At 44.7% G+C, this 26,967-nt stretch overlaps 1 protein-coding gene across 1 annotated transcript; it reads right to left on the reverse strand.

Annotated features, from left to right (window-relative positions):
- Positions 1–11,529: 11,529 nt before the first annotated feature.
- On the reverse strand, positions 11,530–19,176 carry LOC309686999 (vomeronasal type-2 receptor 1-like; the record flags this gene model as incomplete). The annotated part of the gene is made up of 12 exons (XM_082501669.1): positions 11,530–12,434; positions 12,665–12,788; positions 12,909–13,130; positions 13,234–14,058; positions 14,168–14,453; positions 14,589–14,714; positions 17,610–17,674; positions 17,758–17,884; positions 17,930–18,095; positions 18,144–18,249; positions 18,301–18,692; positions 18,816–19,176. 12 exons carry the CDS (start codon positions 19,174–19,176, stop codon positions 11,530–11,532), a joined length of 3,705 nt encoding a protein of 1,234 aa, XP_082357795.1.
- Positions 19,177–26,967: the final 7,791 nt, after the last annotated feature.

Raw genomic sequence — 26,967 nt, forward strand, 5'->3', positions numbered from 1 at the left:
GAGTCCAACTTTTTTCCAGCAATGCGAACCAAGCTCTTGCAACAGTTGTGTAGGGATCGAATGGCCTGTAGCAATGGACCAGACACCCCATACTCCCGTAGCACCTGCCACAGGACACCCGGAGGGACACGGTCGAATGCCTTCTCCAAGTCCACAAAACACATGTAGACTCATTGGGAAAACTCCCATGCACCTTCAAGTATCCTCGAGAGGATAAAGAGCTGGTCAAGTGTTCCGCGACCCGGATGAAAACCGCATTGTTCCTCCTGTATCTGAGGTTCGACTAGCGGACGAACTCTCCTTTCCAACACCCTGGCATAGACTTTCCCAGGGAGGCTGAGGAGTGTGATCCCCCTGTAGTTGGAACACACCCTCCGGTCCCCCTTCTTAAAGATGGGGACCACCACCCCGGTCTGCCACGGGTATTGCCCCTGATCTCTACGCAACATTGCAGAGGCGTGTCAACCAGGACAGCCCTACAACGTCCAGAGCCTTCAGGAACTCGGCGCAGACCTCATCAACACCAGGGGCTCTGCCACCAAGGAGTTGTTTAACTGCCTCAGTGACCTCGCCCCCGGAAATTGGCGGGTCATTCCCCTCATCCCCAGACTCTGTTTCCTCCTCGGAAGACGTGTCAGTGGGATTAGGGAGGTCCTCGAAGTATTCCTTCCACCGCCTGACAATTTTCTCAGTCGACGTCAGCAGCACTCCGCCAGCACAGTGTAGGTAGAGCACCGCTTTCCCCTCCCGAGACGCCTGACGGTTTTCCAGAATCTCTTCGAGGCAGTCCGAAAGTCTTTTTCAATGGCCTCTCCGAACTCCCCCCACACCCGAGTTTTTGCTTCAGCCACTGCCCGAGCCGCATTCCACTTGGCCTGTCGATACCTGTCGGCTGCCTCCGGAGTCCCACAGGCCAACCAAGCCCGATAGGACTCCTTCTTCAGCCTGGTGGCTCCCTTCACCTCATGTGTCCACCATTTGGTTCGGGGATTACCACCACGGCAGGCACCAACCACCTTGCGGCCGCAGCTCAATGCAGAAGCTTCGGCAATGGAGACGCTGAACATGGTCCATTCGGACTCAATGTCCCCAGTCTCCCTTGGAATGCTGTTGAGGCTCTGCCGGAGGTGTGCGTTGAAGATCTCGCGGACTGGGGCCTCTGCTAGACATTCCCAGCACACCCTCACTACGCGTTTAGGTCTACCAGGTCTGTCCAGCGTCCTCCCCCGCCACCTGATCCAACTCACCACCAGGTGGTGATCAGTTGACAGCTCAGCCCCTCTCTTTACCCGAGTGTCCAGAACATATAGTCGCAGTTCTGGTGATACGATTACAAAATCGATCATCGACCTACGGCCTAGAGCGTCCTGGTGCCACGTGCACTTATGGACACTCTTATGTTCGAACAAGGTGTTCGTTATGGCCAAACTGTGATTAGCACAGAAGTCCAATAACAAAGCACCGCTCGGGTTCAGATCAGGGAGGCCATTCCTCTGAATCGCTCTTTGTTTGTCTGGTCCCTCACCCAGGACCAATTTGCCATGGGAGACCCTACCAGGGGGCAAAAGCCCCCAGACAACATAGCCCCTGGGATCCCTGAGACACACAAACCCCTCCACCACGATAAGGTAGCGATTCAAGGAGGAGAAGCCAGATAACACACACCAATTAGTTAAACTGCAGGAATGTCTTAAAGACATAAAGACCTGGATGGCCGCTAACTTTCTGCTCCTTAATTCAGATAAAACTGAGGCTGTTGTACTCGGCCCTGAAAATCTTAGAAATATGGTATCTAACCAGATTCTTACTCTGGATGGCATTACTTTTGCCTCCAGTAACGCTGTGAGGAACCATGGAGTCATTTTTGACCAGGATATGTCCTTCAACGCACATATTAAACAAATATGTAGGACTGCTCTCTAAAGTTAGAAATATCCTGTCTCAGAGTGACGCTGAAAAACTAGTTCATGCATTTATTACTTCCAGGCTGGACTACTGCAATTCATTATTATCAGGATGTCCAAAAAACTCACTGAAAAGTCTTCAGCTAATCCAAAATGCTGCAGCAAGAGTACTGACAGGGTCTAGAAAGAGAGAGCATATTTCTCCTGTTTTGGCTTCCCTTCATTGGCTTCCTGTTAAATCCAGAATTGAATTCAAAATCCTGCTCCTCACATACAAGGTCTTAAATAATCACGCCCCATCTTATCTTAATGACCTTGTAGTACCATATCACCCTATTAGGGCACTTCGCTGTCCCACTGCAGGCCTACTTGTTGTTCATAGAGTATTTAAAAGTAGAATGGGAGGGAGAGCCTTCAGTTTTCAGGCCCCTCTTCTGTGGAACCAGCTTCCAGTTTGGATTTGGGAGACAGACACTATTTCTACTTTCAAGATTAGGCTTAAAACTTTCCTTTTTGCTATAGTTAGGGCTGGACCAGGTGACCCTGAATCCTCCCTTAGTTATGCTGCAATAGACGTAGGCTGCCGGGGATTCCCATGATGCATTGAGTTTTTACTTTCCAGTCACCTTTCTCACTCTCTATGTGTTAATAGACCTCTCTGCATTGAATCATACCTATAGCGGTAGACTACTGTTCCCATAAGGCTGTGTGTGGGGGGAGCTTCCGGGTTACGAGTAAAGTTGGAACACATCACCCGAACACGCTGCGTCCAGTGTCATCATTTATACGTGGTGTCAGAAGTGCGAATAGCGGTCTCCACAGTTTTTTTTTTTCTTCTTTTTCGAGTACAGTACAGTGCAGTTAACTGCGAGAGAAGTTTTCACATCGGTAACCCGAACAAGACCGGCATGCAGGTGAAGCGTGTCCGAGGCTGTGACCGGTGCTAGCAACAGGGCGTGTGCGCAGTCGAGCACGAGCTTCACATGTCGGAAGGAGGAGACGAGGTCGGCGCACCGGAAAGCTTGGATTCTGAACGCGAGGAAGCCAGGGATCCACACGTCACGATGGCGACCACGGTACAAATAACACCCCCAGAAACATTTGACTTTTCTCATCCTGCCGAATGGCCAAAGTGGGTCAGAAGGTTCGTAAGATTTCGCATTGCAACTGCTCTTGATAACAAATCAGACGAGTATCAAGTTAATGCACTCCTGTACGCTATGGGAGACGCTGCTGATGATGTTTTGGCAGTTTTACCACTGTGCGATGCAGATAAAAAGAAATATGCAACTGTCAAAGAGGCATTTGGCAAACATTATGTAGGAAAACACAACGTAATTTTTGAAAGAGCACAGTTTAACTCCAGACGGCAACAGGAAGGGGAAAGTACAGAGTCGTTCATCACTGCTGTGCACAAACTTGCAGAAAATTGTGCATTTGGAGCACTCAAAGACGAACTCATAAGGGACAGAATTGTAGTTGGCAAAAGACAAAAGACTGTCGGAGCTGCTGCAAATGGACTCAGAGTTGACTCTTGCTAAAGCCATTGAGAAAGTTAGGCAGAGCGAAACGGTAAAGAAACAACAATCAATACTTCACAGCAGCGCGGCAGTGGAGAAAACACTGAACATGGACACAATACGGACAAATACAACACGCGGGAAAACGCAGATGTGGCAGAAGAAAGAACAAAAGCCAATCAAACAAAGTGGAAAGGAATGTGGCTGCTGTGGTCGCAAGAACAAACACTCATGGAAAGAATGTCCAGCCAAAGAGGTACAGTGTCGAAAATGTCAGAAAAAAGGGCACTTTGCTGCGGTCTGTCGCAGTAGTGAAGCTACAGCACTACGCAAAGTGACAGAAAATCAGAAAGATGCAGACAGCGAGGATTGTGTGTTCTTGGGTGAAGTAGAGACTGGGAGGTCACAGCCCTGGGTGCAAAAGATCAAGTTAAATGGGGAAAATGTATATTTTAAACTTGACACAGGGGCGGATGTTACATCTATTCCAGAGGGTTTGTACAGTCCAGACAGGGATGGTAAGCTGCAGAGACCCAGAAAGAAGTTACTAGGGCCGGGCAGTAACCCACTCAATGTTAAAGGCTGCTTCGAGGCACAGCTAGCAGTGAAAGGGCGCAGTGTTTCTCAAGACGTCTACCTTGTGTCAGGTCTAGTACAGCCATTGCTAAGCAGGCCAGCGTGTGAGGCTCTGGGTCTTGTGTACAGAGTAAGCACAGTAACGGAATCTGTGACAGATTTCAGGGCAGCATACCCAGACGTTTTTAAAGGTTTAGGCATGCTGAGGGAGCCTTATCATATTGAGACAGAGCAAGGAGCTGTACCAATAGCCCTATCTGCCCCAAGACGCGTTCCTCTTCCCCTCAGAGATGCAGTGAGAAATGAGCTGCACAGAATGGAAGAAATGGGTGTTATCTCCAAAGTCACTGAGCCTACAGAGTGGTGTTCTGGCATGGTAGTGGTCCCCAGACCAGCAGGAAAGCCCCCCAGAATATGTGTGGACCTCACACCCTGAACACAGTAGTCAAAAGAGAAAGACACATCCTCCCAGCAGTAGATCAAACACTAGCGATGATGAAAGATGCTAAAGTGTTCACAAAGCTGGTGCCAAAGTGGCCTGACCTACAGGCTTTTCGCAAAAAGGATGAGGAGGGGAGGCGTGAGCAGGCAAAACACTACAACCGCAGACATAGAGTCAGACCACTTCCGGAACTATCGTCAGGACAGAAAGTGTGGATTACCACTGAAGGAACTACCGGAGCAGTAGTTGGACCTGCCAGTGCTCCCAGATCCTATGTGGTAGAGACAGACAGGGGTTTTCTGAGGAGAAATAGGAGCCACCTCAGACCAACAGGGACTATTACCAGATCTGGTCGAGTGGTGAGACCTCCTGAAAGACTGGATGTGTAATTCTCTGAAGTTATCCATTCATGCCCTATTCAAAGATGGGTTAAGCTGTTAGAGATGTTTACAATGTGTTTTGTTTAAATGTAAGTGAACAAATGAGGGATGTGTATAATTTTCACGTTTCATGATGTTCCCCATTTCTGTTCTAGTGAGCTGTTTGAGACGTTATGAAGTATGTCTTTAGCTAAAAGGATGAGGTGTAGCGGTAGACTACTGTTCCCATAAGGCTGTGTGTGGGGGGAGCTTCCGGGTTACGAGTAAAGTTGGAACACATCACCCGAACACGCTGCGTCCAGTGTCATCATTTATACGATACCTGTTATTAACCTCTGTCTCTCTTCCACAGCATGTCTTTTATCCTTTCTTCCTTCTCTCACCCCAACCGGTCGCAGCAGATGGCTGCCCCTCCCTGAGCCTGGTTCTGCTGGAGGTTTATTCCTGTTAAAAGGGAGTTTTTCCTTCCCACTGTCGCCAAAGAGCTTGCTCATAGGGGGTCATATGATTGTTGGGTTGTTCTCTGTATCTATGAAGCGCCTTGAGGCGACTTTTGTTTTGATTTGGCGCTATATAAATAAAATTGAATTGAAATTGAATTGGCTGCACGGAGGCAGACAGGAAGAGACTGCAGAGGGTGGTAAACACAGCACAAAAACTCATCAGCTGCCCCCTGCCCTCCTTGTCTGTCGTCTACAACTCCCATTGTCTTAGTAGGGCCAGAAACATTTTAAAGGACACTACCCACCTCGGCTACCATCTTTTCAACCTAATGCCCTCTGGCAGGTGCTATAGATCCATAACGGCCAGAACAAACAGACTCAGGGATAGCTTCTTCCTCAAAGCCATTACCATATTCAACTCAAACTTGAACAAAAGCAATCTGCACTGAAATATCATCAATTCTCTGCCTGTCTGTCTCTGTGTCAGCACTGTACTGTGTATTTATATTTATAGTAAGTGTATAGTTAAATTATTGTATAGTTTTTATAATGTGCTATAAGCACGTGTGCACTTGTATAGAGCTGTTTCCAATTTCGTTATACCATGTATAATGACAATAAAGGCTTTCAATTCAATTCAATTTAAGTCCCAACTCAAAACTCACTTGTTCAAAATAGCTTATCCCACATAACCTCTCCACTCTGCTATTTTAAATTTGTTTTATGTCTTATGCTTTTATGATTGTGTAAACTGCTTGCTTTTATGTTGCTTTTATTATTCTACCATGTACAGTGTTCTTGAATGTTCTGAAAGGCGCTTTCAAATAAAATGTATTATTATTATTATTATTATTATTATTATTAAATCACAGTAGATGTCTTTCTCAAAGTGCTGTAACTAAGTTTCAGAATTTAATCCACCCACTGTTATCATCTTCAATGCCCTGTACCAACACAGAGAAGAGCAGCTACCTGAATGCTACGCCAACAGAGGCCGATTATCTTGTTAATAATTTTACCTCCTCACTATGTAAAACAGCCTTATTTTTCACTGTAGTTCCTGAATCAGAAGTACTTGACTCCCTGGTATAATTCTCAAACACATAGCTTAAAGCAGTAAGCTGAAGAGGAAATGGCATTTCACAAATTTAGAAGATCAAGAGAAACCTGAAGATTCGATAGACTTTGCAGAACATTTGTGCACAAAGAGAGGATTAAGCCATTATGCTTGTTGTCTTTCAGAAAAAAATCCTGTAAGGGAACAAGGATGTCTACTGGTCTGTGATATCACGTAGTAGGGATAGTTGGAGGATGAGCCACCAGGTAAGTTATAGAGGTGAGTATCTAATGAATATTAAGGGAGACGACCAGCTATTGCAAGGAACAAGAATCCAATTCTTGCAGCCAAAGGAGGAATGAGCACTGGGAAAATGGGTAGAGAGGACATTAGTAGACATGGAAGCAGGAGAAAAAGAAACAACTAAACTGAGCCTGTTTACCACTCTTGAGAGGAAGATAATCTGAAAGAGACTGGATGGAACAGCTATTCCCTTTATATTGGAGATGATGAAGTTGAGGAGACACAGGTGATCCAGTCAGAGAGTGGAAAAGCTCCGAGCTCAACCCAAAGGGGTTGGAAAGACCTGCTCAACATTTCCTGGCTCAGAGAGCTAGAATTACAAATAGAAATAAGTCCAAATATCAGGCCTCTTCATTCACCTCTTCTTCCGAGCCTTGCCAACTCCCCGATGCTGGCCACGAAGAAGTACAACTTACTGGAAGAATAAGCAGATTACATTCTCCTGGTTGCTAGGAGCTTCAGCATCCAGACGATAGTTCCTGACTCACCGGCGGCATCTCCCTTGCCCCCATCGATTCTTCTGGGGGCCTCTGACTCATCGATGGTGTCTGGGATTGCTGCATGGCGGCACCGCAGAAAAGGGTAGTTTTATGCCATCAGTTTTTTCTGTTTTCATGACATCCGGTGGAACTATGTAGTTGCCGTTAGCTCCGTGACTATAATAGGGGAAGATTTTCTTTGTGCTCCCCTACTACTGGTTGATGTTGCTAACAGATATTTGATTGATGCTGAGTCATTTTCTTCACTACCCTGTTTTACGTGGGGTACCAAGCCCATAGTACATGCTAATTTTGTTGCTTTGGGAAACGTTTTTAATGTTTGCTTTCTGAGTTTCCCTCACTAACTGTCCCTACTTTCTCAAACACTGTGATTCAGTAATTGCACATGTACGCGCCACCTTGACCCCACTAAACTGTCTGTCGCTCGGGAGGAGTTTGCGACTATGGAGCACCTGGTCATTGTGGAGCATTTGAATAGTCCCTGGACTTCCCCATTACACAAGGTACACAAATCTGATGGTTTGGGCACCACGGAAAAGATCTAAATAACGTCACGGAAAACAATCGTTATCCCATTTCCCACATTCAGGATTATTCCACCCATCTCGCGGTGACCCTGATTTTTTTCTATGATTGATTTAGTACAGGGATATCAGGTATCAGGATCTTGTGCACGTTGAGGATTTTGGCCTTTTTGAGTTTCTGCGCATGCCCTTCGGCATGAAGGGTGCAGCCCAAACCTTCCAGCGTTTGATTGACTTGGTATTGCGCGGGCTGTCCTTCATTTTGAATATCTAGATTATATCCTGGTGGCCAGTAGCTTGGAGAAATAGTACATGTCCCACCTGCTTCAGGTTTTTCAGTGTTTGGCAGCACATGGCCTGATCATTAACCCGTCTAAACCCGTTTGGTTTACCAGTTCCACCGAGACTAAAGTTGGAGTCATAGCTGGACTGGCCATCGGGCAAACCGGGCCGCTGGTAATTTTTTGTTTATATGGGCCGATGGATTTTATTTTTTTTTTTAGGAAGGGTATATATAATGAAAGGTGTTGTATTGGCCAGTTGGTCATGATCGACTCTGGGCTGGACCAATTACAGCCGAGGAGGCCGGATGCACCCTCCCCCTTGTTTAGCAATCACGTGATTTTCGCGCATTGCATGCCGGGAACTCGTGGCAAAACAATCCATGTACCGCATCAAATGCAAGCATTTGCAGCAACGCAAAACGTTCATTCTCCAGTTCCAATACCTTCTTGTTTTTTCTTTGCCGCACAAAAAAGTAATGTACAAAACAAAAGGAGAACAATGCCGGTCCGTACAAAGACAGACTCGACGAAAAGACAAAGAAAAGATACGAGGAAAAAATCAAAGGAGTGAAAGGGTCAGATCCTTACGAGCACACATGTGTGCTCGTAAGGATCTGCAGAGGGACAAAAGACGTTAGCGTGCTGCCCAACTTTCACCACGCTCAGATTTATAATTATACGGTTCTTGGAGTGAGTGCATACACTCGTGAAGTTTAGTAACTTCAGGTCACTGCAACAAGCCCAGGTACAGTTTACCGACGGATGGGTGCAGGACCTTGAAATGCACCGTGTAGAATGAAAGACCATCGTACGAACAAAGGTAAGTTTACCAGTCTCACAAATCGTCGTCATAAATACACATTCGTTAACAGTTTATTAATATAACCTTTGAGCTCAACGGTAATTAATTAGTAGTGGAAATAATTTCTGGTAGCATTACAGAAATGTAGCAGTGACAATAATATTGTATGTTGTAATCGCACTGGACAATTAGTGATACAAAACAACTGTTTTATCCTGTGAGTAAAAGTATATGTTTTTGTCAATGTACCATAATAACAGAAGCGAAACGCAATATTGTGTCAGGGCAATTCACTATTTATGCACAATAAACAAAGGAGCATAGCGCGACAATTTCTGTTCAGCGCCAGACTTGCTTGTAACCTAGATCACCAATTATGTTAAGAAAAATGACGTATTAACTACTACAAAACTCTGACCTTTGTGGGAATGCTTGGAGCAGACTAACCTGTGAGCTGGAGTGTTCTGAGACGTTATATTTGGTATATCCAGACCATCCGTCGGCTCTTACTTCGGAAACATGGCTTAAAAAAATTCTCTTCAACGACGTAATCCGATTAAAAAAACGATCACTTTACCCGTCGGCTTCCCGTGGCTGTCATGCGACCGGCTATTAAAGTTAATAATACAGCAGCTTCTTGCCATTTTTTTGTGTTTCTTTTTATCGCTGTGTAACTGAGTTCAATTGAAAGCCTGCGTGCGCTAGTACCTCTTGCCACAAGTTCCCAGAATCCTTTGCGGTTTTACCCCTGAATGACGTCACATTTATCCTGGTGGGCCGGTCTCTAGTCAAAATGCCCAGGCCGATTTTTTGTCCCAGTCCAGCCTTGGTTGGAGTAAAATATTGGGATCTCTTGTGTCATCCTTACATACCTCCACAACATGAACATTTCAGATGATTTTATTTAAAATTACTATGACATTTATATAAAGAAATTATTTGCACAACATTTATTTATGTGTTCTTTTCAACATTCCTGAAATTATTCATAATTTACTATATAGGTATTAAATCTAGATGGTACAAAGCACTATGCCATTGCCAGTAATGGGCCACTACATTACATATAAATGCAAACACACTGCCAAACAGCAGTTATCTTTAAAGTTATTTGCAACTACACATGTGGTGAAAAGTGGAGAGAAAGAAAAAAAACTTAGGAAACCCCCCCCCCCCCCCCCCCCAAAAAAAAAAAAAATAATAATTTACTGTCTAGTCACCTGCAGATTTTTAAAAAAAGAAGATAGAGAAGTGAACTCCCATCCTCACTTCCTAATTACCTGGAGGCACCCTAAAGACCGGCCCCTCTCAAAAGTTAGGACAAATCAGTTGGTAACTAGATAAGACAAGGAGACCAAACATTGAGGGACAAATTATCATTTTCTCCTAAGATAGCAGCAACTCTTTCATGAGAAATAACTTTAGACAATTCCCCTTACCACAAATTAACAGTGGGACGTTTATCCTTGACCCAGTTAATTAGAATACATTTCCAAGCCAGCAACAATATTTTATCTAATACTTTGCGCTGCAAATAAGTTCATAAAGATTCTTTTGAAAGTAAACCAAGAAGAAAATATCCAGAGTCCCTTTAGATCTAATTCTTAAAAATATTGCTCAATTCTTGAGATATGGAACTCAAAAATCTTTTGATTAGTTTACATTTCCAGAAGTAATGAAAGAGGGTACCAGTTTGTTTTGGACATTTGGTACAAAAAGGGGAAACATGAGGTGTAATCTTATGCAAAACATTAGGAGCTATATATAGGTAGGGTTAAATTTTGTATTGGGTTTCACAAATGGTTGCAAGAAAAAGTAGATCTAGCTATCTTAATGGCTCCTTTCCAATCCTCCTCAGAGGATTATTAACATGATTATTAAAATCTCTCTCCCATTTATGAATAGCACTCAGTGTACTGCATGGAAAAGATGATTCAAAGGAATTTACTGTCTCTTACCTATGATGTTGTTATAGAGTGAAAAGGAGGCAAGAGTTGTTTTTTTTTCTTAAATTGTTTTGCATGTGTGTGCGTGTCAATGATTAGATAGACAAAATTTTAATATATTTACTCACATACATCCATTTCTTTCAGCAGCATAGAACATATCTTGCAGTGTACTGTAATCCATGCATCCATTTGCTTCCGCTTATCCTTTTCAGGGTCGCGGAGGGTGCTGGAGCCTATCACAGCTGTAATAGGGCAAGAGGCGGGGTACACCCTGGACAGGTCGCCAGTCTGTCGCAGGGCTAACACACAGAGACAGACAACCGTTTGTGCTCACATTCACTCGCGCATTCACAACTATGGGCAATTTGGATTAATCAATTAACTTATCCCTACAAGCTGCATGTCTTTGGACAGTGGGAGGAAGCCGGAGTACCCAGAGGGAACCCATGCAAACAAGGGGAGAACATACAAACCCCACACAGAAAGACCCCGGTCTGATGGAGGACCTTCTTGCTATGCGGCATCAGTACTAACCAACATGCCACCGTGCTGCACAAGTTAATTATAAATCCCTTATCAGTCAAAAATTAGATATAAGTATGTATTTTTCCAAAACTCTGTTATTTAATGTGTCACAGAATTTTAACTCATTCACTGCCATTGACGTCTATAGCCGTCAATTGCAGTGAATGAGTCAATGGGTTTAACTCATTCACTGCCAATGGCTGGCAGTGAATGAGTTAAGTGACTCGTAATGTCTACTAATGTAATAATACATGGTGTAAACACAAAAATAGCAAAATAATTTAATTGGTTAATGTTTTTGTTTTTTTTTTTTGTTTTTTTTAGTTTATAATTTTTCCCATAACATGTTTCTTGGTATTTTTTTCTGGCTTAAGAAATATTATGTAACACTTGGGTGCAAAAATGCTACTTAATAAGCCAAAAGCTGAAGACAAAATTGCAAATATTTCTACAGCTACAGTGAACTTTCCAGGAGAGCTGATGTATGCTGGGATGAAGGTAATCCACACAGCACAGAATATCAGCAGGCTGAATGTGATCAATTTGGCTTCATTGAAATTATCAGGAAGTTTTCTTGCCATAAATGCAAGGATCAAACAAATGATTGCAAGGACACCTATGTATCCCAAAACTGCATAAAAAGAAGCCTGAGAACCTGTATTACATTCAAGAACAATAATCTTATTGCTGTATGTGAACAACATATGTGGGTAAGGTGGGTTTAAACTCAGCCACAACACACATATTACTATTTGAATCAAAGTGCAGGAGCAAATGATGATTCTTTGTTGTGTGTGACCAAACTTTCCAGCAATGTTGTTACCAGGAAATGTGGCTTTGAAGGCTGTGACAACAACAATGGTTTTTCCCAAGACACAGGAAATGCAAAGGGCAAATGTCACACCAAAAGCGGTGTGGCGCAGCATGCATGTCCAGACTGTTGGCCGACCAAGGAAAGTGAGAGGACAGAGAAAACACAGAAAAAGAGAGAATAATAAGAGAGAGCTCAGCTCAAAGTTGCTGGCTTTTATCACAGGAGTTTCTCTGTAGTTGATAAAAACCACCATTGTGGCCAAGGAGAGAGAGGCCCCTAACAGGGATACAAGTGTTAGAGCTATTCCCATGGGCTCATGATATTTCAGAAACTCAATAGTTCTAGGAATGCAATCATCTTTTCTCTCATTGGACCAGTATTCCTTTGGACAAGGTGTGCAGTCTGCTGCACCTGTTGAGGATAAACAGAAAGGGTAAGTGATGTATGTAGATAACATTTTAATAGAATATACAATTGTACTTGGAATAGTAATAAATTAAAATTACTTTTAATAAAATCATATCATGCAGTAAGTCAATATTTTAAATATTAGTTATATGTAGACACTAAACAAGCATGTTAAATTGTACACTTTTAACTTAATATGGGACATGCACTCTTGTTATTGATCCCTTGTCTACCTGTTGAGTTGGCTATAGTTCCATCAGCACAGGGTACACAGTCAAAACAACATATAGGTTTTCCCCGAATTTGAGCTTTTCTGGTTCCAACTGGGCAAACATTAGAACACACCGATGTGGGGACCTGTGACAAAAGAAATATTTAAATATTGTAGCTGTAAATGATTATGTGTTAACAAGAGAATACTAAAGGATGAGATACTAAAAGTGTACTGCATGTAAAATAGAGAGACATCATGATTACTGTTTTCCCTGTCCTCCACACTATCTTTTCCTCCTCGATGCTGAGCTTGTAATCACCATTTGCAGCAAATGTCAAATGACCAAGTGTCACATGTTGCACTTTTCCATTTATCAACTGCCAGTTAATGACATCATAAGAAGCAGGAGGATCGCCATTCTCATCAAAAAACACCTCATCACCAAACTGATTTGTGAAATTCACCTTTTGTAACTTTTTACTGACCTAGAAAGGAAAGGATTATGTATTAGGTATGTATAAACGTTCAATTATTGGTTTTGTTTAAACAATTTGAACTATTGTAACTTTCAGTTAAACAATTTCTCACCTCCTTGGGCTTTATTTCTGACAGGTTTAAACATCGCTTTACTGTTTGTGCTCCAACTGGTTGGCAAAATACCAGCTGATGCAGAGCATGTGCAATAGCATAAACCGCTTTATAGACATTATAGGTCACTCTGAGCTCTGTGACATTGAAGAAATCATTCTCGGAATTCATTAATGTTTCATTGCCTGTACATCTTTTCGTTGTGTCCTCAGTAGCTGCATGTACCCCTGGCAAAACAGGTGTGCAGCCCACGATAATCTCCCAGAAATCCTTCACGAAAGGTGCATTTGGATCTGTATAAGGACTAATACTTGTAAGAAAGTGATTAAGCTTAGGAATAGCCATCTTCTGCATTACAAATCCCACTGTTCCACCAAAGGATCTATACATTTCAGGCGTGGATGGTCGAGATGATGTTATCCAAGCCACACAAGAAATCCATTGAATTCCTGTAATGTTCTGGTTCACAATCTCTTGCATCAAAGGATAAAAATCACCATCAACAGAAAAAGCTAAAATTACTTTGACAGACGACTGTTTAATTATTTCCACAACTTCTAGAAATTCATCTCTTGTGTACGTGCGTAGAACTGATGCAACAAAAGCAACACAAACCCCAAACTTTTCAACCTCCTCCTTAAAAGCAAGAATTCCATTACGTCCATAATCATTGTCTGACTGTATGGCTCCAATCCACTGCCATCCAAAATGTTTGACCAGTGCAGCCAAAGCTTTTGCCTGGAAATAGTCGCTGGGGATTGTTCTAAAAAATGTAGGATATTTAGTTCTGTCACTCAGACAAGCACACGTTGAGAAGTAGCTGATCTATAAAAGAGAATAGAACACAGAAAGAGTGTACATGCAATGTTACATCATACAATGCCATAAAACCAATATCACTTAGCATCATAAAATAAAAAACTTTATCTCTTACTATTGGCATATGAAAGGGTCCAAGAATTCCAGCCACAGCTATTGACTGAGATGACCCAGACTCTGCAATAAGGGCAGATATAGCTGGAGGGCAATGAGAAGATACATCTACCTCCTCTGCTCCACTAGCCAGTGTTAGTGCAGCACGTAGAGCATTTGTAGGAGATGCGCATGAGTTAAGGATCCTATAGCCAAGAGATATGTTTGGAAGGAGAGCAGGATCATTGTTGATTTCTTCAATGGCAAATAACATTGCCTGTGTCCATCGATAAATTCGCAGGTCAAATCTAAGGACATTTTAGTGATTGATCAAAGTAACCCAGCTATTGCTTCACATGTATATAAAGTACAATGTCAAGAATTAAAACACAAATAAACATACATGCATGACATATGAAAAAGCCATTTGTGTTAAATCATACCCTTCACACTGCACTTTAGGCGGCTCCTTATCAAATGTAGAGGTGCTGAGTATCTGTTTGATCAAGATTGGGAAGATTCCTCCGATCATTATGTCACCTTCCTTAAACAAACTTGGCATATCAAACCTGCCAAAAAGTTCACAGCCAGATACTGTGTTCGTGCTGAGAACACACAGAAATAGGAGGATACCTCTTTGCATGTTTGCACTGCATTGCCATATAGGCATGAGAGCACAGTTCTTATAACAACAGTATTACATGTAGCCAATGTGCTATAATTTCCCAAAGGGCTCAGTGATCTTAGATTGGCAAACTTGGAATCAGGAAAGTAATGCTTTACACGTATTGTTAAATGTCAGTAAACTATCTTGTATCGAAAAGTGTCTAAAACTACTTTTGCAATGCACATTAATCATAAAGAAATTTGAAAGAGACTTTAGAAAACTCTTTAGCTAGATAATGTATAAGTTATCCATAGTCTTTCAGTTTTGAAGATCACAGACAGGGTAAATACAATTATTGCCCCTATAAGTACACTGTAAGAAATGTACATAAAAATTACAGTTAATAACTGTAAAATAGCAATGGTAAATTACCATTAAATCAAAAAGAGTAATTGACTGTAATATGGAAGTTACATTTCTGTAAATTGAAAAATTGTGATTTGCTTTTATTTTTACACTGCTGATATGTTGAAAATATATTAATGTACTGTAATATGGCACATTGTCTTTGAAAACAACAGGGAAAATCTGTAACATTATTTACAATTAATCACCCTACAATTTACATAATAAGATTGAATGACAATCTTTCCTGATTTTTTCATTTGAATTTACGATTTACAACTGTATATTAATTACCTAAAACATACTGTACTTTTAATTTTAACAAAATGTCAAAACATTGCTTGAATTATTGTGAAAATTACAGTGAAATGTTTTTAATATTAACAAGCTCAGGCTCAGTATATGTTAACAGTACATACAAAAAATTACTAATAATAAAAAAATATGTATTTTTTTTTTAAGTTCTAGAGTCTCACCAAGTATAACACAGCTATTTATAATGAAACATAAATATTTTGTGGTATAGGGAGGTTTAAATCATGGATTTACCACTGTTCAGTCTGTGTTCAATCTGTTTGAGTGTGATACCACCTGCTGAAATTAAAATTAATTGATCAAAATGAAATACAAAAAATAATGAAATAATGTTACTAAATTGGTGTAGTTTGCAAGGTCAAGAGCAGTCAACGAATGTATTATAAAAGCTGTAACAATCAGTTTCCTTAAAGTCCATGCACGTTTGGGAGACAATGCATCACGTGTCTAAACCGTCACCTATACACACACACACACATATATATATATATATATATATATATATATATATATATATATGTGTATACGTCAACGGCCGGCACCTGCTAAGCCATCAGCTGGACTTCATTGTCAGGAGCCTCGCAGAGTAATCTGGGTCCAAAACTCCATTTACTTTAGGTCCCAAAGTCAAACGAGCACTGCATCATCACTGAGAGTTAAAAACAGTCTAAATTCGTTCATCTGTAATAAAATGATCAGCGTTGCTGCTTTACCAGGTGTAACAATTAAGTTTAACGTCCAGGCATCCAAGAAAGCAGAATTTATTAAATTTAACGGAGTTAAAGTTAGCAGGAAGTTAGCTCGCTAGTTTCCACCTAAACATGATAAACCATGTTCTGACTGAGAGATTTCTGAAAAAATTTAAACGCACAGCTCTGCTATCACTTCCAACATAAATGAAGACAGAAAACTAAACAGCAGTGACGTTTGTAGGGTTACTGAAGTGGGACTAGCTGGTATAGAATGAGCACTCCTTCAGTGGGAGACTGTGGCACCCACGGTGTGGGACGGAGAGATTTCGCAGGTCTTTCCTCCCCACTGCTGTCAGACTCCACAATAAAGACTTTAACTGATCAAACACACACATCCACACATGTGCAATAACACTAAGTGCAATACTTTTCTGGCATCGTTGTATTTTTACTCAGCTGTATATTGCATTTGTATTCTATTTTTATCTTATTGTATATTTTATTCTATTTTATTCTAATGTATATAGTATTTTATTTTATTCTATTCTGTACAGTTGTGTACTGTATTTATCCTTATTGTATTCTAATTTTTGCTTCATAACTTTTGTACTGTCCACTTCCTGCTGTGACAAAACAAATTTCCCACGTGTGGGACTAATAAAGGTTATCTTTTCTTATCTTATCTTATTATCGCTAGTGACACAGCTATATTAGCAAAACATAAACACAGTGAAGCTGTAGGATGAATGCTAACTTTTTTCCACTCGATAAAAGTTAATGTGAGGGTTCCCCATGGTTAGGGACTAATGCTATCGCATGGCAGGATGCTGTAAACAGACCAAACTTCAGTCAGGTGAACAACTGAGATAATCCATCCACAATATGAGGTTGGCTAAAGTTTGACTTATCTAACTGTTTTGTTTCGCTTAATGCGCCTTATAATCCAGTGCGCCTTATGTATGAAAACAGACCCGTTCATCGACAGTGCGTCTTAGATAAGATAACCTTTATTAGTTCCACATGTGGGAAATTTGTTTTGTTACAGCAGAAATTGGACAGTGCAAAGTTATATAGCAAAAATTAGAGAACACTCGAATACAGAATAAGAATAAGATACTGTACACAACTGTACAGAATAGAATAGAATAAAATAAAATACTATATGCAATAAAATAAAATAATACATACAATAGGATAAAAATAGAATACAAACGCTATATATAACTGAGTAAAAAATACAACTTATAAAAAGATTGTTGTTACGGTTTGGAAGAGGACTCAAGCGCAGGACTCCGGTTCTGATGCTCACAAGAAGGGTTTATTTACAAGTCACCAGGTGTATATACAAGAATGTGCGGGGGGTGTTATATACAGCTGAGTGGGGGGAGAAGGGGTCTCCAGGGAAGTCCAAGGGAAAGCACGCGTTCTTCAGAATATCCACTCACACGATCACAGGCTCACACTCCAACACTGCCACACGGGAATCACACGGGGAAAAATCCAGGAAGCTCTGTAGACAGGGAGACAGGGTTAAGAACGACGCACAGAGGAAAACACTCTTAACTAAACTTGCTGTAGCTTGACTTCACTAACGCGTGGTAGACAACGATCCAGCGACGAACAGCAGGTGGGCGGTAGAATGGGAGAGTCCCGAGTTGCATCTTCGGAGGCGGCAAATTGGCGTGAGAGGGCGTCTGGCTTGACATTACGGGAACCGGGTCTGTAAGTGATCGTAAACTGGAATCTAGTAAAAAACAGGGCCCACCTGGCTTGCCTGGCGTTGAGGCGTTTTGCCGATCGAATGTACTCCAGGTTCATGTGATTGGTCCAGACCACAAATGGCTGGGCAGTGCCCTCTAGCCAATGGCGCCACTCCTCCAGGGCTAGCTTGATGGCTAGTAGCTCTCGATCTCCCACATCATAGTTGCTCTCTGCAGAGGTGAGACGGCGTGAAAAGTAGGCACAGGGATGCAGCTTACCTCCTTGCTGCTGGGAAAGCACCGCCCCCACTCCAGCGTCCGAGGCGTCCACCTCCACAATGTCGAGATCGGGTTGGACGAGAATGGGCGCCGAGGCAAAGCGGTCCTTCAGATGGGCAAATGCTCATTGAGCCAGCTCATCCCAGCAGAAGGGAACCTTGGGAGAAGTAAGACGGGTCAGAGGCAGGGCCAGTTTACTGTAGTTGCGAACGAAGCGCCGATAAAAGTTTGCGAACCCCAGAAAGCTTTGAAGCTGTCTACGGTCGGAAAGGGTCGGCCAGGCGACAACGGCTTGAACCTTTGCAGGATCAGTCTTGAGGTTACCCCGATCGATGACGTGGCCCAGGAAGGAAACAGTTGAGACATGAAACTCACACTTCTCCCCTTTAACAAAGAGACGATTTTCGAGGAGACGCTGAAGGACTTGCCTGACATGGCGTTTGTGGTCGGCGACAGATCGGGAGAAGATGAGGATGTCATCCAAGTAAATGAAAACGAAATGGTCGATGAAATCTCGGAGCACGTCATTCACGAGAGCCTGAAACACAGCTGGAGCATTGGTGAGACGGCATCACAAGATATTCGAAATGGCCCAGGTGAGTATTGAAAGCCGTCTTCCACTCGTCTCCCTCCCTAATCCTCACCAGATGGTAGGCATTGCGCAGGTCCAACTTTGTGAAGATGGTGGCACCCTGGAGAAGCTTGAACGCGGAACTCTGCTGAGTTCCGCGTTTTTGGTGACAAAAGAGAAACCAGTGGCAACAGGTGAGGACGAGGGGCGAATGAGACCAGCGGCAAGTGACTCATTCATGTAGTTTTCCATGCTTTCCCACTCCGGTCGAGACAGGCTATACAACCTACTGGTCGGGAGCGGCGCGCCTGGGAGGAGGCCAATCCCACAATCGTACAGCCGGTGAGGGGGAAGGGAGTGTGCCTTATCTTTACAAAACACTTGCGCCAGGTCGTGATAAACAGACGGTATGGAGGACAGATCAGGCGGTTCTGAAATAGTTTTATTGGGTGGTAGGCTCATGGCGGGGGTGGCGGCCTTTAAACAGGACATGTGACACTCCTCCCCCCACCCCGAAATACTTTCTTTCCTCCAATTAATCACAGGGTTATGTTGACATAGCCAGGGATAGCCCAAGACTAGTGGTGTGAGTGGGGCTTTAAAGACGTACAACTGTATGGTTTCAACATGATTGCCAGAAAGAGACAGGGAAATCGGTTCTGTGACATGAGTAATGTCTGGAAGACACTGGCCACTAAGGGCTGTGACTTGGAGTGAATGAAACAGAGGCTCCGTGCTAAGACCTAATTTTAGCGCCAGCGAGGCATCAATAAAATTCTGTTCTGCCCCGGAATCGATCAGAGCGTCGAGAGAATGAGTCTTGAGACGAACCGTTAGCTTAGCCGCAATCATGAGACGAGGAGGAGACTGAGAACAGGTGACCTCGCCCACCCGTACACTCCTCGCTACTGGCGGGCGCTGTCTTTTGGCCGCGCCTGGCAATCCATGGCAATATGGCCCTTGCGGCCACAATAAAAGCACTCACCGGCTCTCCCGCGACGATACCGCTCCTCGGGCGACAGTCTGGAGCGGCCCAGTTGCATGGGCTGTTCACTTTCTTCCATGCTGTCCGACGAGTGACTGCCGCTAGATGCGCCCCCACCTGACGTCTCCATGCGCCCCGGGGGCCTCTGGGAAATGTAGTTTCCGGTTCCCCGACGCGCCCGTAGGTGCTCATCCAGCTTCACACATAGTGTAATCACATCAGACAGGGTCTTAGGAACATCTCTCATCATCAGCTCTCTCTTTAACTCATCACAAATATTATTCAAGAGAGTACTTATCAATGCCGACTGCCCCCAGCCAGTTTCTTCGGCCAAGGTCCAGATTTCGACCGAAAAATCCGCCATACTCTGCCTCCCCTGCTTCAAATTTAACAGTCTGTGGGCAGCCGCCTCCGCTCCGGTGCCTCTTACAAAAACACTTTTCAATTTGGTGAGGAAGTCCTCGTAAGAAATGTCTGGGGCTGTTCTTAAAACAGCTTGCACCCAGTTTAATGACGGCCCACATAACAATTGAACCATAAAGGCGATTTTGGCCCCATCTGTCTCATATGTTCTTCGTAACTGATGGAATTGTAGGGTGATCTGAGTCAAAAATCCACCACATTTATTGAACTCACCCGAGAAAGGCTCCGGCGCTGGTAACGATCGCTCTGGAGGTTCAGTGGAAGCCGGCGTGGGGGAGACAGGCGGAGCGGCTGCAGATGGATTTGGAGCCGATAGCTGAGGAGGAACAGACGGAGGGGGTGAGGTTGGGCTTACTGACGGTAGACGTTGAGCGAGGGCTTGAGTGAGTGCGGCCAGTTGTTGATTTATGTGCTGAAGCATGTGTTCGTGGCGTTCCAGAATTGCCTCCGGGGTGAGGACGGGTTGCTGGGTGGGATTTGAGTCCGCTGAGTCCATGATGGCTGGATCGTTATTGTTACGGTTTGGAGGAGGACTCAAGCGCAGGACTCCGGTTCTGATGCTCACAAGAAGGGTTTATTTACAAGTCACCAGGTGTATATACAAGAATGTGCGGGGGGTGTTATATACAGCTGAGTGGGGGGAGAAGGGGTCTCCAGGGAAGTCCAAGGGAAAGCACGCGTTCTTCAGAATATCCACTCACACGATCACAGGCTCACACTCCAACACTGCCACACGGGAATCACACGGGGAAAAATCCAGGAAGCTCTGTAGACAGGGAGACAGGGTTAACGACGCACAGAGGAAAACACTCTTAACTAAACTTGCTGTAGCTTGACTTCACTAACGCGTGGTAGACAACGATCCAGCGACGAACAGCAGTCACCTCCTGGCTTAAATGCTGCTCCCCTTAATGAGACCCAGGTGTCTCATCTCCCGAGGGCGTGGGCCGAGGGCGTGAACCCACAGTGAGTTCCGCCCCGGCGAGAGAGAAGAGGAAGAGAGGGAGAGAAACAGAGGGCTGATCAGCGTGCAGCTGATCCGCCTGGCCGTGACAATTGTTGCACTTCGTCTTATTGCACATGTGTGGATGTGTGTGTTTGATCAGTTGAAGTCTTTGTTGTGAAGTCTGTCAACAGTGGGGAGGAAAGACCTGCGAAATCTCTCCATCCCACATCGTGGGTGCCACAGCCTGCCACTGAAGGAGCTGCTCAGTGGTGTCAGAGTCTCCTGCATGGGGTGGGAGATGTTGTCCAACAGGGATGACAGCTTAGCCACCATTCTCCTGTCACTCACCACCTCCACTGAGTCCAAAGGGCATCCCAGAACAGAGCTGTTCAGTCTCTACCTGTCCCCGGCAGAGATGTTGCCACCCCAGCAGACCACACCATAAAAGATGGCTGAGACCACCACAGAGTCATAGACGGTCTTCAGAATTGGGCCCTAAACTTCAAAAGACCTGAGTCTCCACAGCAGGTACCAGCTCCTTGGTTTTATTAGTGTTGATCTTGAGGTAGTTCTGCTGGCACCCGTCCACAAAGCCTTGGGGTCAGTTCTCTGTACTCCTTGTCGTCCCCATCAGTGATGAGGCCGACTATTGCAGATTCATCAGAGAACTTCTGCAGGAAGCACTGGGTGGAGTTGTGGGAGAAGTCTGCAGTGTAGATGGTGAAGAGAAACGGAGCTAGAACCGTTCCCTGTGGGAGCCCCGTACTGCAGACGACCCTGTCCGACACACAGCCCTGAGTTCTCACATACTGTGGTCGGTTGGTGAGGTAGTCCAAAATCCAGGTAGTGAGGTAGTGGTCCACTCCTGTGTTTTCCAGCTTGTCCTTCAGGACCGTGGGCAGAATGGTGTTGAAGGCACTGGAGAAATCAAAGAACATGATTCTCACAGTGCTCCCAGCGGTCTCCAGGTGAGAGGGAGAACAATGTAGAAGGTGAATGACGCTCCGCTCCGCTCCGATGCCAGGCTGGTAGGCAAACTGAAGTGGGTCCAGTGATGAGCTCACCAGGCGCCAAAGCTGAGCCAGGACCAGCCGCTCCAGGGTCTTCATCAGGTGGGATGTCAGAGCCACCGGCCTATAGCTGTTGAGGTCCTTGGGGCGTGAAGTCTTTGGCCCTGGTACAACACAGGAGGTTTTCCAGAGCTGTGGGACTCTCCCCAGCCTCAGGCTCAGATTGAAGATGTGCTCCATCACTCCACACACTTGGTCTGCGCAGGAGCTGACAACCCTTGAGCTGATGCCATCTGGACCCGCTGCCTTCTTGCCTTTAATCCTCCTCAGTTCCCTCCTAACCTGTGTGGTTGAGAGGACAGGCTGTAGCCTTGTGTTGAGTGTGTATTGGATGCTGTTGTTGGGGGTGGGGAGGAGTGAGCAGGGTGAGTAGAGGAGGTGTGAAGTGTCTGAGGTGTCAGAGGTGAAACAGCAGCAGTGGGTGTGGGTGAGTCTGCAGCCGATGTTGAAGACTGCCTCATGGATGAATCAAATCTGTTGAAGAAATGATTCAGTTCATTTGCCCACCTCACATCCCTCCCAGGCAGAGAGTTCTGAAGTTTGTGGCCCGAGATGGTTCTGAGGCCTCTCCAGATTTCGCCAATGTTGTTTTGCTGAAGCTGGTTCTCCATCTTCTGCCTGTAGCTGTCCTTCCCATTCTTTATACAGTGGGGCAAAAAAGTATTTAGTCAGCCACCGATTGTGCAAGTTCCCCCACTTAAAATGATGACAGAGGTCAGTAATTTGCACCAGAGGTACACTTCAACTGTGAGAGACAGAATGTGAAAAAAAATCCATGAATTCACATGGTAGGATTTGTAAAGAATTTATTCGTAAATTAGGGTGGAAAATAAGTATTTGGTCACCTCAAACAAGGAAAGTCTCTGGCTCTCACAGACCTGTAACGTCTTCTGTAAGAAGCTTTTCTGTCCCCCACTCGTTACCTGTATGAATGGCACCTGTTTGAACTCATCATCTGTATAAAAGACACCTGTCCACAGCCTCAAACAGTCAGACTCCAAACTCCGCCATGGCCAAGACCAAAGAGCTTTCGAAGGACACCAGGAAAAGTATTGTAGACCTGCACCAGACTGGGAAGAGTGAATCTACAATAGGCAAGCAGCTTGGTGTGAAAAAATCAACTGTGGGAGCAATCATCAGAAAATGGAAGACATACAAGACCACTGATAATCTCCCTCGATCTGGGGCTCCACGCAAGATCTCATCCCGTGGGGTCAAAATGATCATGAGAACGGTGAGCAAAGATCCCAGAACCACACGGGGGGACCTGGTGAATGACCTGCAGAGAGCTGGGACCAAAGTAACAAAGGTCACCATCAGTAACACACTACAACGGCAGGGAATCAAATCCCGCAGTGCCAGACGTGTTCTGCTGCTGAAGCCAGTGCATGTCCAGGCCCGTCTGAAGTTTGCCAGAGAGCACATGGATGATACAGCAGAGGATTGGGAGAATGTCATGTGGTCAGATGAAACCAAAGTAGAACTTTTTGGTATAAACTCAACTCGTCGTGTTTGGAGGAAGAAGAATACTGAGTTGCATCCCAAGAACACCATACCTACTGTGAAGCATGGGGGTGGAAACATCATGCTATGGGGCTGTTTTTCTGCCAAGGGGACAGGACAGAATGAATGGGGCCATGTATCGTGAGATTTTGAGCCAAAACCTCCTTCCATCAGTGAGAACTTTGAAGATGAAACGAGGCTGTGTCTTCCAACATGACAATGATCCAAAACACACCGCCCGGGCAACAAAGGAGTGGCTCCGTAAGAAGCATTTGAAAGTCCTGAAGTGGCCTAGCCAGTCTCCAGACCTCAACCCCATAGAAAATCTGTGGCGGGAGTTGAAAGTCCGTGTTGCTCGGTGACAGCCCCAAAACATCACTGCTCTCGAGAAGATCTGCATGGAGGAATGGGCCAAAATACCAGCTACTGTGTGTGCAAACCTGGTAAAGACCTATAGTAAACGTTTGACCTCTGTTATTGCCAACAAAGGTTATGTTACAAAGTATTGAGTTGTATTTTTGTTATTGACCAAATACTTATTTTCCACCCTACTTTACGAATAAATTCTTTACAAATCCTACCATGCGGATTCATGGATTTTTTTTTCACATTCTGTCTCTCACAGTTGAAGTGTACCTCTGGTGCAAATTACTGACCTCTGTCATCATTTTAGGTGGGGGAACTTGCACAATCGGTGGCTGGCTAAATACTTTTTTGCCCCACTGTAAGTACTCTCAGCTCTCTCTGCACCCTTTTCAACTGCTCTTTGTCTCTGGATTTGAAGGCCCTCTTCTTCTGCTTGAGGACGGCTTTAATTTCTGTGGTAATCCATGATTTGTTATTAGAGAAACACCGCACAGTCCTGGTAGGTATGGTATTATCCACACAGAAGTTAATATAGTCCGTAATGCATGTCACAAGGCTGTCGATGTCCTCTCCGTGGTCGTCACAGTTCACCTCCCACACAGTAGACTCAAAACAATCTTTAAGAGCCTCCTCGCTCTCCTCCGACCATCTCTGCACTGTGCGCATGGCTGGTGGCTCCCTGCGCACTAAGGGCTCATACACATGGACAAGGTGCACCAGGGTGTGATCAGATCTGCCCAGGGGAGGTAGAGGTGATGAAATGTATGCCTCTTCAGCACTGGCATACAGTATGTCCAGTGTTTTCTTGTCTCTGGTTGGGCATGTCACATACTGGGTGGGCAGCGTGGAGTCCAGTGAGACATGATTAAAGTCCTCTGATATTAAAAGAAGTGTCATGGTCTACGGTGGGTGGCTGGAGTTTCCATTAGGCTCCTGAACTGACCTGGGATCCGCCCCTGGGCAGGGCCAACTCCAGCTCCTGCACACCTGGAGCCTATTGCAGGCTATCAAGCCAGAGGGATTTAAACCACACATCGATGTTCACTCACTGCCAGTTCGTCATCAACCCATGTTGGTAACAGGTCTTGTGTTTCAAATTCTCGCTGTGATTCATCTTACTAACAAAGACTCTTTTGTGCTACAGTTGCTGTACCCACCCTGGCTCACTCCACCTCCGGACTCGGAATACCTAGTGATCATTTTGGAAATCCCTCTGTGCCTCACCTGCCTGCCCTCCTGCCATCACACTCCATCTGGAGCCCCGGATCTCAGGTCAGCCTTTCCACGCCACTCAGCCTCCCCTGGATCTTCATCATCCCCCTCTCAAACACTCCAGGTCCCTAGCTGCAAGTAAGAATTGCTGCTCTTATACTGGCCACTTCTGAGCTGCCTTCACTACCTGCCTAACTTCTATATCCTCTCCCCTCAGTGTGACTGTTCCCCACTCAGCTCCGTTCCACTTCTCAGGCCTCGTTCCCTCGCCCTAGCCACGTTCCCCTGGGCACGCCACACCTAGGCTCCACGTCTCGTCATTTTCTGTCTTTGCCACGTTTCCCTTTTTTGTTCCCCTTGCACTTAACCGTAATAAACTATTAAATCATCTACCGTCTCCGCTCTGGGTTACTGCACCTGAGTCCTATTCAGTACCGGCCATCCGTCGCCGTGACAAGAAGGGCTCTTGGAGATTGCATTTGCAGTCTGCTGACCACAGAGTGGAGAGGGTCACATGCTGTATCTATGTTGGCTGAAGGGGGGACATACACCCTTATTGCGATAACATGTGAGAATTCCCTGGGGAGGTAGTACACACACATGCTAACGGCTAACAGCTCAATGTTGCAGAGTTCTTCTTTCACAGTGATGTGCCCAGGGTTACACCATCTGTCATTCACAAACACTGCCATCCCGATAGCGTCACGCTCGTGTCCGGAGTTAGCGGTGTTAGCCTGGACTCTGTTAGCATTATGATGCTACATTGCTGATACTCCCTCTGTGACCAGGTTAGCGACGTGAGGTCATCCATCTTAATGGGCAAAGATCTTACGTTTCCGATGATTACAGAAGGGAGAGATGGTCTATAATATCTCCTTCTCGGGTGACGGCGCTCCCTCACAGCACGACACCCCCGTCTTTTCTTCCTCGGCTCACTGGGAATGTCAAGTCTGTCTGCCGGCAGTACTGCTGTGGGACGCAGCGCTAACAGCTGATCCCTACTGTAAACAAAGGATTCCTGCAGTGGGTCCCCAAACACGGGTGAAAAAAGTAGAAAAAAACCAAGAAAAATGACCAAGACTAGCACAAAACGGTAGAACATGATTGCAGAGTCTAATTGCTAATACTTTAGTTATAAAAATCCATCCATCCATTCGCTTCTGCTTCTCCTTTTCAGGGTCGCGGGGGGGCGCTGGAGCCTATCCCAGCTGTCATAGGGCGAGAGGCAGGGTACACCCTGGACAGGTCGCCAGTCTGTCGCAGGGCTAAAATAGTTATAAAAATTACGAGAAAAAAAGATGAGAAAGAAAGAAACTCAGAATGAGCAGAGGTGCTGTAACAGGCTGCCACACACGGGGGGCGCCGGAAGTACCTGTGCACCTTATGGTCCCAAAAATACGGTAAGTCAGGCAAACTGACCTCAATGACCTTAAGGTAAATGTCACCAGGATTCAAACTATTCCAATATTTTTAGTAAATGCAGCTACGGTATCAATTTAAAAAGGTGACTTCCTACTAGAGTTATAGCCTTCACAATATTTTCCGAGATTAAAGTTGGATTAAAATGTTCGGATCTCTCGTGTCGTCCTTACATACCTCCACATTGGTGACCCCTGAGGCGAACATGCTAAGGTAAAAAGAAAAAGCCAGCTCCTGCCTGGAAACATCAGTGGCTGGCGGACTTCCACCTCCACCTATAGCTGAGTTTGCTGTAGCTTTTAAACTACTTGGATCTTTGCCTTCATGAT

Source organism: Aulonocara stuartgranti (assembly GCF_965226115.1).
Source record: "Aulonocara stuartgranti genome assembly, chromosome: 14".
Taxonomy (NCBI): Eukaryota; Metazoa; Chordata; class Actinopteri; order Cichliformes; family Cichlidae; genus Aulonocara; species Aulonocara stuartgranti.